This window comes from Lissotriton helveticus, chromosome 5_1 (assembly GCF_964261635.1).
Source record: "Lissotriton helveticus chromosome 5_1, aLisHel1.1, whole genome shotgun sequence".
In the NCBI taxonomy this organism is placed as follows: Eukaryota; Metazoa; Chordata; class Amphibia; order Caudata; family Salamandridae; genus Lissotriton; species Lissotriton helveticus.
In genome coordinates, this window is record NC_136065.1 from 252,588,886 (window position 1) to 252,604,168 (window position 15,283).

The 15,283-nt window shown below is 43.1% G+C and overlaps 1 protein-coding gene across 2 annotated transcripts in view; it reads right to left on the minus strand.

Moving 5' to 3' along the window:
* LOC144754405 (uncharacterized) overlaps nt 1-15,283 on the minus strand; it is a 558,704-nt gene that overhangs the window by 22,282 nt on the left and 521,139 nt on the right. For both annotated transcript variants that reach the window (XM_078642133.1, XM_078642134.1), the window contains exons 15-16: nt 14,881-15,111; nt 5,567-5,785 (exon numbers count right to left, since the gene is read on the minus strand). In XM_078642133.1, coding sequence (XP_078498259.1) covers nt 5,567-5,785; nt 14,881-15,111 — 450 coding nt within the window. The remainder of the gene's footprint in view (nt 1-5,566; nt 5,786-14,880; nt 15,112-15,283) is intronic.

Here is a 15,283-nt window from a genome sequence, read left to right on the forward strand (position 1 = left end):
CACTCGTACTTTCGGCATTCTTATGATTAATGGGGAAAAAACATTGTCTGTAGTTCAGTTTTAAAAGGCGGTATTGCAAAGTTCTAGACAATCTCATTGGCACAAACAGAAAATCTGTAAGTTCCAGAAAGGGAAAGCTTCATCAGCGCCAAGATGGATGTGCTTCCATTGTAAGAAATGGGCGCTTCACCCTTGGGCAATCGAGAAGAAGGACTCATTAGAAGAACTCATTGGGAAGAGGATGTGGTCTGATGGCTAGACTGCCAACTGGGAAACCAAGGTTCGATCCTCAGGGTCAACTCCACATCCTGTGATTCTGGGCAAATCACTTAATCTCCCCGTGCCTACCAAAAAAATTAATGTGTCCTTGTGTAACGTAACTGGTGCTCATGTAGAGCGCTCCAATACCTTTGGGTCGAGTTTGCGCTATATAAATCTGCAACAAAAAAAATAATAATGCTCCCCCAATAAACATGCCATCAAATTCCAAGAGCATGATATGATGCTTGGAGTTGGCACTGTACTTAAGCAATCACTGCTGAATACGTGCCGACAGCAACCATAGGGACCACCGACGTGACACATTTTCCCTCAATTTAATAATATTCTATGTATTAATTAGGTATTCTTTCCAACCGATCTGGAGAGACCGTCTCAGCTGTTTCTTTAGTTTGGCGTAAAATGGAGAGACAGTCCTAGTCCAGTGAAGTGGAAGTCAGCTAGGACGGGTTATTTAGTGTAACATACAGTTTGGCCACATGAGGGCAACCAATCATAAATAATAACGTGTTCCAAAGAGACAGCTACTTCCTGCATTGACAACGGGAGTTTGAAACTCGACTTGCAGTTTTTGGACAGATATTTCGGATTATTCTGAATATTTAATGCTTATTGTGCGCCCCTAAAATAGGAAAAAAGCGTATTCCTTCCATTCAATAGGTATTTGTGGGAAGTGACTAAGAAAGGGTAACCAACTGACACTGTTGCAAATTCAGGACAAAGGGTCAAAATTCAGGACAGAAGGTCAAACTTCTGGACAAACGGTACGTTTTAAAGACACATCAGAGGAAGGCACGCAATGGTATGTAAGTAAATATATAAATAGACAGTCAACATAAGTACAATTCAAAGTAAGATTATATTAGGTTGAGAAAATCGTTCACCTTCAGTATGTGTGCAGCTTTGAGCAACCGCGTAGGTCTTTTTGTGGTATTTCATGAGAATAATATATTTATATGGTTGCTGCACTGGGTGTCCAGTCTGATATTTTGTTCACCATATATGGTCTGAGCAGGCATGTTTGGTGAGAGAAGTACATCTGCTCGGATGTCATTAGCATCTTATATCTGAGTGGCATTGTGTGATGTAAAGCAGCATGCCTTGAATGTAGTTAATTGGTACCCGCTGTGCTGGACTAGAGTGCAGTCTTCTGAGTGGCCAGCTTTATGTGCCAGATCGCTTCAGGTATTCCATGTCTGTTCAGCTGGTGATGACTGGTTTAGGGGCTGGTACAGTACTGAGTGATGGATAAGACCCATAGTGGACAGGTCTTGTGTGAGGGTAAGAGCACTAAGCAGGAAAAGGGACTTATTAACCAGCTTGCATGACCTATAATTGGCTGTACACTACTTAGTGTTCTTGTATAATTGTTGGCCAGATCAGTTAGATAGGAGTTAACATTACTATATAATGCCCTGGCTAGCTATATATCAGCCCTCTTTATTTTACTTGTATATGGAAATAGTTTACTGTTTGCGCAGTTTCATTTCTGTGAGCTGTAAACTGCAGATACCCATTGATGCACAGAAGTGTGCTACAGACTATAAACAGTATACGTTATTGAGGCATTATTGTAGGTCAGAAGGAGGCACCGTCTTTTACATACAGAACCTTTTCCATTGAAATGGAAGCAAAATGCCAACATGCAGTTTTACTGCTAAAACTTTATGGTGCACAAATAATGTATGGAAATGTGGTTCCAGCAAATATGTATCATTTGAACATCACCAAGTAAAGTGTCTTGATTGTTTTTATCCTATTAAAACTCTGTTTCCAGCACACTTCTGAATTACAAACAAGTGGTCCATTTGTGGATTCCTAAATGCTGATATGTTTTGAAACATTTGCATCATTCATTTACAGGTATTTAAAAGTTGTTGAGTGTTACAAAAAAAAAACGATAGCTTAAGGCCTTGGTTTTCACATGGCCTTTACCACCACAACAAGACTGTCAACTAGTCCACTTTACTATTTTCTCTTTGACAGCAAACTTAGAGAATGTTTTAAACACCAATCCCCAAGTTAAAGGAATAAACAGAAATTTGTTAGACGATACAGCCTGACATTTGCCCTCTATTCTGGAACACATAGCACTCGTGACCGGCTCAAGACAACATTTAAAGGCATCTTTATTGCCCATTCACCTTCTCAACTCAAACCTATGATAAGGCTGGGAGTATGTGAGATAGTTTGCTAGACTTTGGGCTCTTGGTCCTAGGTTAGATGTGAAAGGGTGTGAAGTTGGTACGTTTAGGGTGTTCTTGTGGGTGGGTCAGTAGAGGAGATACACAGTGTTCTGTTGCTCATTATCTCATTAATTCTGCTGAAGAGGAACATTTTGCCATTATCAGTACCCTGGTTTTTATTTTTGTTTGTTTAAATTATTATTTTTATAAAGAATACAATCACAACCACTGGTGCCGGGTTAGCCAAAAATGGTAGTAGTCGTTTGTACAATGGTGAATATATAGCTAGCTCCTCCTGTTTGTACTTTGAGAGTGAAAGCGAGGTAAGAAGGAAAGAAGAAAATTAGTGGTTTTGACGTAGAATGGGTGAAGGCTAAAGGCAGCATTATAGGGAATAATTCACTTAGTTGTTTTCCTGAATTTGCTTGTTAAAATTAAATCTACCTGACAGCAGTGTCAGTTTTGAAAAAATACTTTTGCTGTGCTCTGCATTATATGCATTGAGATGACTTGCTTATGTAACCGGTTGCTTTATTTTCAAGAGCCATGACCTTTTTCTTTGGAGTATTTTCTTTCTGCTAGCAATGAATTAATTTATACATCACGCCTTTCAAGAGTCTCCGTTTAATGTCGCAGTAACTAAGTGGCATAATATTACAGCTCTTCAGTTGCGTGGCTCTGTCTCTTTAGGCATTTTAAAGATGCATTTTACTGCATGGCCTATTAGGAATTCTAGATCATTTCAAACATATGTTCTATGCTGTCTGTATGATTCGGCACCAGAAAACAGATTAAATGCCATTGCTTTGTCAACCCCCTTTTTTACTACATTAAAATATTGCATGAAACGTGTCCGCACTACAAAGCACCATTATACTTTATGCATCAAAGCCACAACAACTTAAATGACCTCTCTATAGGGGAAAGCACTTATGCACAGACACCATTGCCTCACCATTTGTTTACTAACTACCCACACACCGATATAGCACTTTGCCACTCGCATACACAAACCTATCTACTCATATCACTCAACATCATTTACTAACTGTTGACTCACCCCCAGCTTATTTATAACTCAAAAGCAGAGCACTTTGGTAGATAAGGTCACAATCGCATATCCGGAACAACCAATATTAGGGTCAAGTAACCCAAACCAGTGTAGTAGGAAATAACAAAACCATGGTAACCTACACCCTGCTACCACTAGGGTTTAAGCTGATCATAAACCAAAAGGTTCACAACAAATTTGTTGTGTACAAATGAATAATCAAGATCTGTGTGAATATTTGGGACAACTCACAACTGGAATTTATGGAGCTACCGGCTTCCTCATGTATCCTAATAGACAGAAAGTTGCATTTGTTTCTGTATCTTTTACCTTTTACTTACAGCTCGCCTGTGGCATCAACCTCCCATACTCCCAATTTAACTCATCCACCCACTTGCTACAATAAGTATTCATGCTAACTTCAGATCAGCTAATCAAATCACTCAACCACTCATGACATTACACAGTAACACAACTAACCCACATCGGCACCCAGCCATAACAAAGCCAACTGGATGCACCACTGATTCACCATCAGTCATTTACTACAACCCTCACTCATAACAACTTTCATCACTATATATTAACCCATTCAGCCAACTGCAATGCTATTTAGCCTTCTAAACCATAACCTACCCACCAACATGTTGAGTCGCCACTCACTAAACTCTGCTTGACAACTGACTCAGTTGCATCTGCACCGACTTCGTTTGGGCCACCTGAAATATAACTCTGCAAGAGCTGCCTTACGTGAGGACTGGTTTGCTGTGCTAGGATTTGCTCTTAACCAAGCTGGATTGTCAAAGAATGTATGTATGTATGTGGTACATCTACAGCGCAAACCTATCCAAAAGGCAGTGGAGCGCTGTATATGGTCAAAGGTAAGCTTAAAATTGGCGAGTAAAAGTAGAGAAACCTAAGTGGAGGACGATTAATGCACTGTGATGTAGTGTTCTGTAAAGAGGCGAGACTACAACTGTTTCCTAAAGTAGAACAGCGTTGGGCGGTTCTGAATGGATACAGGGATGTTAATCTAGATCTTGAGTACATTGATGGAAAAGGCTTGTTGTTTTTTTAAACACTTTGTAGTCTGCAGTCTGATGGTTTCCAGGTTGAGAATGTGCTGGGAACCACCAAAGATACTGAGCTTGTCTGCAGGATGAGTAGGGTGCTGGTTATGATGGTTTTGTAAAGGATGCAGCTGGTGTTGAAGATGGTACGGCGTGGCAATGTCAGCCAGAGGTGTTCAATCAGGGTGGGAGTGATGTGATCATTAGAGGGATCCACTACTTAGACCCTATGCCAGTTTTTGTTGCGAGTCCTGGAGATAGTCTTTCCAAGGTGAAAGTTGGCAGATCAGGCTTGTAACCAATTGAGAGCTTCTGTCTGTGTACCTATATTTGTTGGCAAGCTGCGTGTGTGGATCTATTTGTGCTGTGTATGTGCATCTGCTCCCATCTCATGTGTGTCAAAAGATCAGAGTAACTCCTTGAAATGAATGTGCAATCTAAAAATATACCTTTTTTATTATGGTTCGTATTGAGCATTTTCACATGCACATTCAGGTGTGCATCGAATTTGGGGTGAAACTCCACAATCAACTGTTGCAGAGTTGGGTAGAGATGAGGACATGGCAGTGATTCCTCGGGCAGAAATTAAAGAACACTTTGGTTGAGAAACATTCTTATAATTCTTCAGAAAAAGTACTATGGGTCTGATTTAGAGTTTGGCAGACGGGGTGCCCTGTCACATACGCGACTGATGTACCATCCACGTAATTATCAGTGCCTTGGTAAATAATGAATTTTTTACAAAGGTGGACGGGATATACTTCACATTTGTGATGGAGTACCCATCCACAAAACACTAAATCAGGCACCTATTTGTCTGCCTACTGCTCACATTCTCTACTCCAGTCTGTGTTCAAGGCAAAAGACAATAACCTGAAGTGTGTGAACCTGGGCTGTATTTATGGAGTACTCTGAGAGAAACATGTCTTCAAGAAGGCCACACATTACCATAGACCAGACTCCATAGAAACTCTACCTACCCGTGGGCATGCTGATGTCGGTGCCCCAGCGGTACCAGAGATTCTCCCCGTACTTGGTGTCGCTGTTCTGCAGGGCTCGGATGCTCATCAGGTGGTTGGCCCAGGCCTGGGCTTCCAAGCACAGCCCGGTGCTGACTTGCAGTGGTCCAGCCCTGTGTAGACTCCGGAACTTGTTATGTTCATTCAGTAGCTCTTTCACAAATGCACTGCTCTCCTTTTCTGGAATCACAAAACAGTCTGTTAAGTTCGAGGCTAGAACTGGGATTTCAATGACAGTGATGGGAGCCAGCGGATGATTGACACTGCGAGTGGCCAATTGACAGCACATACGCTGTGTGTGGAAGGGTGCTAGTATCCTGTTGGCTGTGTGGTGTGTTAGTGGCAGGACAGAAATAGAGTGTATGGATGGTGGGTGATAGTGAACAGCAACAACAACATGACAAGAGTACAGTGCACCAGTGCAGGATGGCTATGTGGCAATGCAGGCTGACAGGAGTGTACCTGTGACAGTAAAATAGTGCAGTGCAACATGCACCATGGAAGTGCAGTGTACAGACTGCAAGATGACAGTGTAATTATGCAATTGAAAGATGACAGTGTGGTGCAGGACTGTGAAGCTGAAAGTGCAGGACATCATTTTGCAAGACAGTGCATTGTGCCAATGCCACTTCTGACAGAGTTGTGTTCTAAAGGCAGGTTGAAGTTCCATGATACCAGTTCCAGAATGAAAGTCCAGTGTGCTGGCTGCTCAAATGAATGTCCTGAGCTATGACCAATCCAATTCTATGCAAATTCAGGCAGTGTATCTGACTCCCTGCCATGGTCCTGATGAAGCTTGGTCATCTTTCAGAGTGGAAATCGGAAAACTGAGTAAAAAACAAAAATGCCAAATAACTTACATCTTATTGAATTCTGCTTCACACAGTGCTGTTTTAATGCTGTCTAGAAGAGATATTGCTCTCCAACTATTTACATTGTCACTGGAAATCTGGATTGCTAGATTAAAAGTATATAATATCACACTTATTTTGGGAAATACTTTAGCAGACCTCACTCATGCAGATTCTTGGGAAATTCTGCCACTTTAGGACAATATGGTATCTAAATTCTGACACACCGGTTCCACTGGACTGTGTAGCTTCAACCCAGAAATAGCTTCCTAAATTCACTGGGAATTGAGCACAGAAACAAGGGAAGTGGAAGACTATAGCACCCAGGCAGCAGAGTGTGAGTCAGGGAACAGTATTAGAAGATATGGTGGCCTCCAGGACTGGTTAAATTGGGTTGTGGTGTAGTTTATATGAGTGTTGTTGACATGACCTGAACCACACTAAGCCTCCCATGTGAACAGGAGAGTGAGACCTAGGAGTACATGCTGTGATCTCTACTGCTGGAATATAACACTATATTTGTAAGTGCACCAGTAGCAGCTGCAGCTCCTCCGCAATGGCGGTGGAGCGTTGCCCCACTGGCTCAGAGCCAGAGGCTGAAAAATAAAATTATATTTTATTATTGTTTTATTTTTCAGCTGCTGGCTGAGCCAAGTGTGTGCAGGGAGGGGCAGGGCCGGGCCATGGGAGGGAGGAGTAGTGGAGTGCACTTATAAGTGGGCCTGTCAGTTTGGTCGACTGTCTTAGGCTGGCCAAACAGACATGCTCAGTTAGATTTCTCCAACCCAGATGTATTCCACATTCGAGTGGATAAATGGCAGAGACTCCCTGTGCCTGAGCGAGCGTTAAACCAGGTCAGGTCAATCCCCATGCTGCTCTCATGCACCATCAGAGCATGCAGGGATTGGATGGGGAGTCCCTGATGGTGTCCCAGGGACTGCTGGGAGCTGAAAGCAGAGGAGCACCAAGGTGCGAGGTGGCCGACATCAGCTACAATTTTTAAATGATTAATTTCCCCCTCTCTGATGCCACCCTGCCACTCCTCCACTTTATATTGCCAGCAGCTATGACTGACCAGTAGAAACATAGCAATGACGTGAGTGGGTGTCTCAGAGCAGAGAAACCGGGGCTACATCACCAGCAGGGGCTGACCTTTACAGAACAAGTTGCTCTCCTTCCCATTGCCTTTTTCTCAAGTACTTATTTCTTTGAATGGTAAAACTCCCTTTAACGCTTGAGCTTTATCGCCTTTAACCCCTTCGCAGCTGGGGGGATTCCCCCGCTGTGCTGGGGTGCCCGTACAGCGTCCCTATGCTCATGACGAGGTCAGCTCGTCATGAGCCACGGCGCTCCGGTGCTCATGACGAGCTGAGCTCGTCATGACCGCGCCCGTTCCAATGGAACGTTCAGCACAGCAGTGGAATCAGCCCAGCGTGCGAGCGTTCCAAATAACAGGCGCGGTCATGACGAGCTCAGCTCGTCATGAGCACCGGAGCGCCGTCGCTCATGACGAGCTTAGCTCGCCATGAGCATTCAAGAAGTTAATGTCTTTCATCTAATAAATCTACAATACTGGACTGGTTTTACACAACAGAAGGATGGTAAATGTCCACAGTATCTGGTGAAGAAAAGGAGTCCAGCATATTCATTTATTTTATCTATCGAGATGGCTTCGGATCAGAATCCACTTTTCTAGTCATAGTATGTTGACAGTCAACCTCACAAGTCCTTTCCTGGCAATTTGATGGATGTAGGAGAGTCGGGAGCGGGCACAGCTGTTTCAGAGCTTGGGTTCGGTTGAGGATGGGCTGCAACGGGATTGCCCAAATGATAGCAAGAAGTAAGGAGAAGACCTGTCTGAAGAGGTGTCAATAGTTGTTCACTGAGAACAGGGCACAACAGGCTCCAGAGTCATGTGCCCATGACCTAAATCCTTTTGCATCAGTATACCTTCTGGCTGAATCTCGTTTGTTTGATCAACTTTGCTTTGTTTGATCTCAGGTTTCAGTAAGGTATGCAGTGTAGGTGAGCTTCCGTAAGTATGCTGGACCTAGGGCCGAATCAACGTATTTAATAGTTGCAAACAATCCAATTTGGTGTTTGTGCCCATTCAATTTTTTGGGGTGTACTCCTCCCATTTTGGAAGTCTGTAAATCCTCACCAACTCCTAAAACGCAATTATGACCCGATACCAAATTGGTATTTGGAAGGAGCATGTGATATGTATCAGTGTTTTACGCTCTCAATCTCGTTGCAAAACATTGAAAAATGATCGACAACCGAGTTAGGGTGATCATGGATTTGCAAAACGGAAGGAGCGCTGTTGGGACCACTTCAGGGTGGGACTGACCGTAACGGGCACCGGGTGTTTCCCTGGTGGGGTGCTAGGGTGGGGGCTGTTTTTGTTACATGGCCAGTTTTGCAGCATAGCTGCAAAATCGACCCCTGTAACAAAATCGGCCCTGGCAAACAGCTCGGCCGCTCCCAGTGGGGCCGGTCGAGCGCTTTGCCAGGGCCAGTTTTGGTTCCGAGTCCGACCCTGGACCTTTTCCCCTTTATAAAGTTTTTAAAAAGTTTGTTGAGGAGTAGGCTGTGATCATGACCACTAGCAACTCACAAACGTTTGAGAAAAAACAACTTTTATTTTTAAACTCTGACCGTTTCCTTTAAGGAAAATGGGCAGCCTTAATGAAATGTTAACTTCAATAAAAAAAAAACGTGATGGCAGACGGTCTGCTGACCTTAGTAGGCAACCATCCCCGTGAAGGCCTCCAATCGTAGTGAGTGGCAATTTGCAACCTACCTCATTAATATTCATGACATAGGTTAGATTGCGACCCACTATGTTTTGGAATTTTACAAACCAACCTATTAGCACATAGGTTGGTTCGTAAAATTATTTACTGGCTGCAGAAATACACAATTTGCAATCACTTTTTTGTACCTTTGGGGCCTAGTTCCTTTCACATGTTAAAAGCCGAACAAAGTAATCTGATCCTTACTCTTCAGAGTTGGTTAAAAATTTAACATTGTTATCAGATTCAGACCTAACCTTGATGCCTGGTTTTGCATTTTTCTGAGTTCTTAGCTACCTTTCTTAGATGCTCCAGCAAACATTAAATTACTCCGATAACTTCAAGACAGCATCTTAGCCCAACAGGAAATCACAATATTATAAGCAGGTAATTGGTGGTTTTTACAACAACAGAAATTTGATTTGTAAAGACACACTAACTATTTTTTGGTTTGGAGTGGTGCCAACTTTTCCCAAATATCGTAATGGTACACTGCTGTCTACAGACCCCTTCTAATGAGAAGTTTTGTCTTCAGACAATGAAGGTAAAGGTAACTTGCTTTCATCCACAATTAAACATATTTGAAGCATTTTCTAGTGTTCATTTGCTAGTGTATGTGAATACCAACTAAGCATGGGCGGATTTTGCGAATTGGCAATCCGCGAACTTGCATATTTACGGATTCGCAATCCGCAAAATCCGCGGACTCTCGCGAATTTGCAGATTTTTTTTTTTTTGTGTTCGCAAGGGTTTCTGCCAGTTCGCGAGGGTTGTGTACCAGTTCGCAATTGCGAACTTACTTGTCGGCTCGCAACAGCCGCGACTATGTTGTTTCTACGTCTGGTTCATCATCACAGGTTCACAGCACCCTCTGTTTCACCACTGCCACCCTCTGGTACACCCATGCCACCCTCTGGTACATCATTGCCACCCTCTGGTTGGTTTATCACTGTAGATTATGGGGGTGAAAAAAGCAAGCACACCTGCCCTGCTTCAACTGACATGAATTAATTTGGGGTTGATTAATGTGTCACTGAATTTAAACTTCCAGTCTGGCTGGCACCTGCTTCCTTATCTGTAATTTGCTTTCTGTTGCAGTGCAATTTTTTTTCACAGGACCTTTCAGGAAGCACTACAGGGAATGGTTACTAATGATAAGATTGAACTTTTGCACCTGCTGAGTGCTTTCAGTTTTGTCTGTAATTGCTTTCTGTTGCAGTGTAATTTTTTTAACAGGACCTTTGTTGTATATTTGTAGCTATTCTCTGAGCCTGCTGTGAGGGTCAGAGCAGGGTCATAGAATAGTTGCAAGTAGGCAAATGAATTCTGAAGGGGCCCCTCAGGAAGCACTACAGGGAATGGTTACTAATGATAAGATTTAACTTTTGCACCTGCTGAGTGCTTTCAGTTTTGCAAAAATCCAAATATCCAGCAGCATCCACAAAAAGTAATCCTTCCAGGTCAAGATCCAAATCAAAGTGACCAGCACATGAAGAAAGCACTGGGAGGAGCCTGCTGGACAGGACAGGAAGTTGGAGACTGTGGGGCACTTCCTTCCTCCCACCACCCCCCCAAAATGGACTCCTTGCAAAGAAAAAGTGCAGGCAAATGTCAACCTGAGGAGTTATTCTGATAAAAATCATAATTTTCAAGGTTTATGCTGCCTGCTGGTGGATTTCTTATGCGAAATAGCAAATTTTGCAATCTCGCAATTGCGAGATTGTCGCTGCCCACCGCATCTACGTGTTCGCAAGTGTTTACTCCCGCGAAATTGTATAGTATTCTAGTTGGCAAGTGCGACCAAGCAAAAAATCCGCTTCGCACGGATTTTACGAATTTTCGGCAAGTTTGCGAGAGTTCGCGGATTGCGATTTTGCCGAAAATCCGCAAAATCCGCGAGCGGAACGGCTTTTACGCCCATGCTTAATACCAACAGGGATGAGCAGTTGAATATCATCAGCATTTATCTAGGATTGTGTACAGTACTTGGAGATACTCTGAGCGAAAAGTTTCAGATTGTTGTGATCACTGAGGGGCGCCGAAAGCGATGGCATTCATTGACAAAGAGAAAGGACACAAAATTAACTATAGATTCAGGTGTGAGAGGAATGATTGGTACACCTGAAGAGACTTACCGGTGACTCCTGCCCACCTCGTCAAGCATTCTTCAAGGACTGTGGTCCATGTTCTTGTAAGTGACAGATCAATCAAGTAAGATTCGAAATTAGGGCTTGCCAGAGTCCATGGAGGAAAGCAGGTCTTTGGTTATACACTGCTTTCTAGTCCCCTCCTTGATTGGGATCCTGAATTTTTGTGATGCAGGATATTGTTTGATTTAATAATATTTTGCATCTCCAGTTTCATATCTGGCCAAAGTGTCACATACACTGCGGTAGCACTTATGCTCGACTTCCCTTCTCTCGCTGTCCTGGTCAGCACGTGGGAAGCACATGCTGTGAAATGCATGGTAATTTAACCCCAGCACATACTGTATGTTCTGAAATTGAAAGCCCCAGTAGTTTGTTGGGAAAGTTGATAATGTGTGTCAGTGTGCAAATACCATAAGGGAACGTAATGTGGTGGGTAACCAAAAGAGACCAGGTGGGTGTCTTGTTCTGCATGTGGTGTCAAGAGGTAAAGACCAGGTATGGGGAGAGAAGGGGAAAAGAATAGGAATGTCCAAAGTTCACATAATTTTCTTTTGCGTAATTACGTGAAATTACATGTAACTGTACATATCTGGCAGTTAGAGCTATATTTTAGATACAAGGATGCATTTAATGCTAAAATATAGTGCCAAAAGAGCAAGTACCCCCGAACAACAGCCGTTCAAGTTTTGGTCATTCGTGTGGTTCCTTCACCCCCGTGGAAATTATGTTGCTTAATTATATGACGTAGAATAATGGCTTAATTTGAGGAATTTCACTTAATAAACGAAGTTCTGAAATTATGAGTAATAACGTGTAATTGAAATTTCTTCAAAGCCTAGAGGCATTTAACTGCGCAGCTGGGATGACAGGAGAATTCTAAATTAAAGTATGTAGAAGCAGGCATATGAGAATTGTACTTCATGTCCTAAATAGACATGTTTTGGCAAATTTATAACCAATAGAAAATATAACAACCATGGTTCTCGCTAAAAGGGGAATATATCTGATAAATATATTCCTCAAACATGTCGCATTTAATTTAGCAACAGCATAAATCAGGCATCTTGTGTACCCAGCTCTTCGTCTATCTGTATTTATTTCAGTAACAAGTCAGAATTCAAGCATTTCTCGAAGTTACTGTCAGTTAGTGAACATGGTCATGTAGCATTCTAATGAGTAAGGCAGCTCCCGTTAGACACACAACAGTGATACAAACAAAGCAGCTCATCCCACAGGCAGTTTTGCGCTACTCATTTGCATTACTTTGGGCGGTGGTCGTGGTAGCATTTTGGCAAAGCACAGGAGAGCTTTTTTCCAGAAAAGCACTTTGTTGTGTTAGAAGAAGCCTAGGAATGTACTGTACTGCCCAATGAAAATAAAAAAAAAGGCTAGAGTCAATCGCAGACCTCTTTTTCCAAACATATTGAGTAATTGTAAGGACTTCTTTGGGAGAGTCACTGGTCAACAATATGAGCAAAGATGAGTAAATATTCTTGGGGCAGGGCAAATTAAAGGAATTTGGGTGGTGAAGAGATGAGGTCATATCGCGTTACGGTACCGTGCTCCAGCTCCTATCTTTGGAGGAGAAGCTGAGTGTGGATGGGTCTCTATTCTGCACTGAGTTCAAGGCTCCCTGTTAAATTATAGGTTCAAACAAAGTATCTATGAAACACAAAACGTTTAGGGAGAAAAAAATGGGAGGTTATTCCAACAGGTCCATCTATCAACATTCCTCTTATCTTGTGTTTCTGTTATATTATCACCCGAAATGTAGGCATCTCACTGCAATGAGAGGACGGCCCGGGACCAGGGTTCAATTCCCGACGCGGCAGGGTCGTGGACCAGGGTCAGCGGACTCGATAATTCTCGCCTCGGTGCCTACCCTAACCAGGGATCACACTCGGCAACTCTGGGCATTAGCTTGCCTCATCTCCACAAACGCCCCCCACAAACGCCGGGGATGCCTGGTTTCACCTTGGAGATACCCAGTAGGGACCATCTCACAGGGAAAGCCAGGACGGGTTCCCCAGCGGTCTATAGCGCAGAGATACTCCTTCGGGAGTCGATTCTAGCGCTTTAGAAACCCACAATTAATTAGTTAATGGCCTTAACGGAGTCCGCTGAATCTTTCCTTTCTTGACAATAGGTAGCATGTTTCAATATTTACCATACCAAGCAAAATTGTACTGCCTGTGATCATTTAATACATGTTATGCACAAACTTCAACAAATTAGCAGAGTGCCTTGAGTGTTTACAAGAAATGGTGCAATTCTAAATGAACCTTGGGCAAAGCGCTACACTTGCGTAGTTTGCAAAGTTTGCACTACGTGAATTGCATCTAGCACAGCAGCAAACACGCGTAGTGCAGCGGTCATTTTTTTCTTGCTTGCGGTCCTCAACGTCAAGTTGGCGACCGCGAGCAAGTAAAATCACATCCCGGCGAGACTTTTTCCTAATTCGTGATCAGCAACATCAAGTTGCCGATCACGAGCGTGGAAAATAAACCTCCCGGCGAGTTTCTCAATGCGGGAAGGTCAGGTTTCTCATTGCGAGTGGTCGCGTATGCTCGCGACCGCTCGCGATGAGAAACTACCAGTCTGCGTTGAGAAAGCTTCCGCTCGAGTAGAAGTCTACTGGAGCGGCAGAAAACGAACGCTTGCATTGTGCAAGATGGAGTTTGCATTGATTGAACAGTGCGGACAAGCAGGGTAACATCTTTAGCTTGACACCCTTGTGCCTTCTTGACAGACTTTGAGTGCTGGGATGGGTTGAGTCCCACTTGACCATCTTGCATTTATGAATTGTCTTCGATTTATTGGAAGACCTTGAACGTGAAAAGGACTTCTTGCAGGTATGGCTTAAGACTTCTACTATGAGGGGCGCCATGACTGAGAGCAGGACCTGTGATTCGACTGTGACCTATTATCAGTAACGTACAGCTTCACCTACCATTCCTGGTGCCTTTATCACCCGACTTAAGAGTTATGACTCGAGTCCAAGCATCAGAAAAATAAATCTTGTGGTCAGTGACCAACATCTGCTTCCTGCAGTCTTGGCATGAACTGAAACCTGTTGTCTTTGGATTGGACATTTTCCCGAGACAGAAAAGAACTGATGTCAGTGCACTGGGGTGGCGCTCACTTGTAAGCAGCTTCTCTTCCTCACTACTGGAGCAATGTGATGCCACCGCAAAGGTAGAAGGCATCACCTACTAGTGTAGAGAGAAGATTGGTTGAAAAGTCTCCAGATACAGTCTGGCACCTAGAAACAGTTGCAAGGTGATGAATCTGCTGTTAGAAGTATCCATCAAAATGCTAGTTTTAGATAATATGGTCATAACAATACTGCACATACAAAGCTCTAATCATAGAGAGAGAAGGATTCTGTTTGCAGACATTTGGCTATTTGATCCTGCATAATCATCATCAGCAATGACCATTTGAGCTACAATCTATTCAAATAAATAATGTTATTGTACCTGGTACAGCAGAAGATGCATTCATCATAGTTAATTTTCCAGGAACGTCTTCCTCATCTTCATCACTGATCTTTGTCCCTGCAGGCATGACATTCCGTTGATAGTACCCTGGATTGGTGATGTTGCCGGTAGGGTTATACTGGGCTACCACAATGAACATTCCTGTCCCACTACTTGCCATTCCTACACCAACCTCCTTGGAGCTACGCCAAACCATCTGCGTAAAATGTCCTTCAAAGCCAATACAACATGACATTAATCACTGCATAGAGATCAAAACAAGAAACGCAATTAAAGAAAGGAAAGTGAATTCACTGGTGACATTCCAACGAATTCAACAGAGTTTTGCAGCCCAGAACGGGGGAGAAACATGCTGTATTATCACGTTATTCCCCATGTAGAT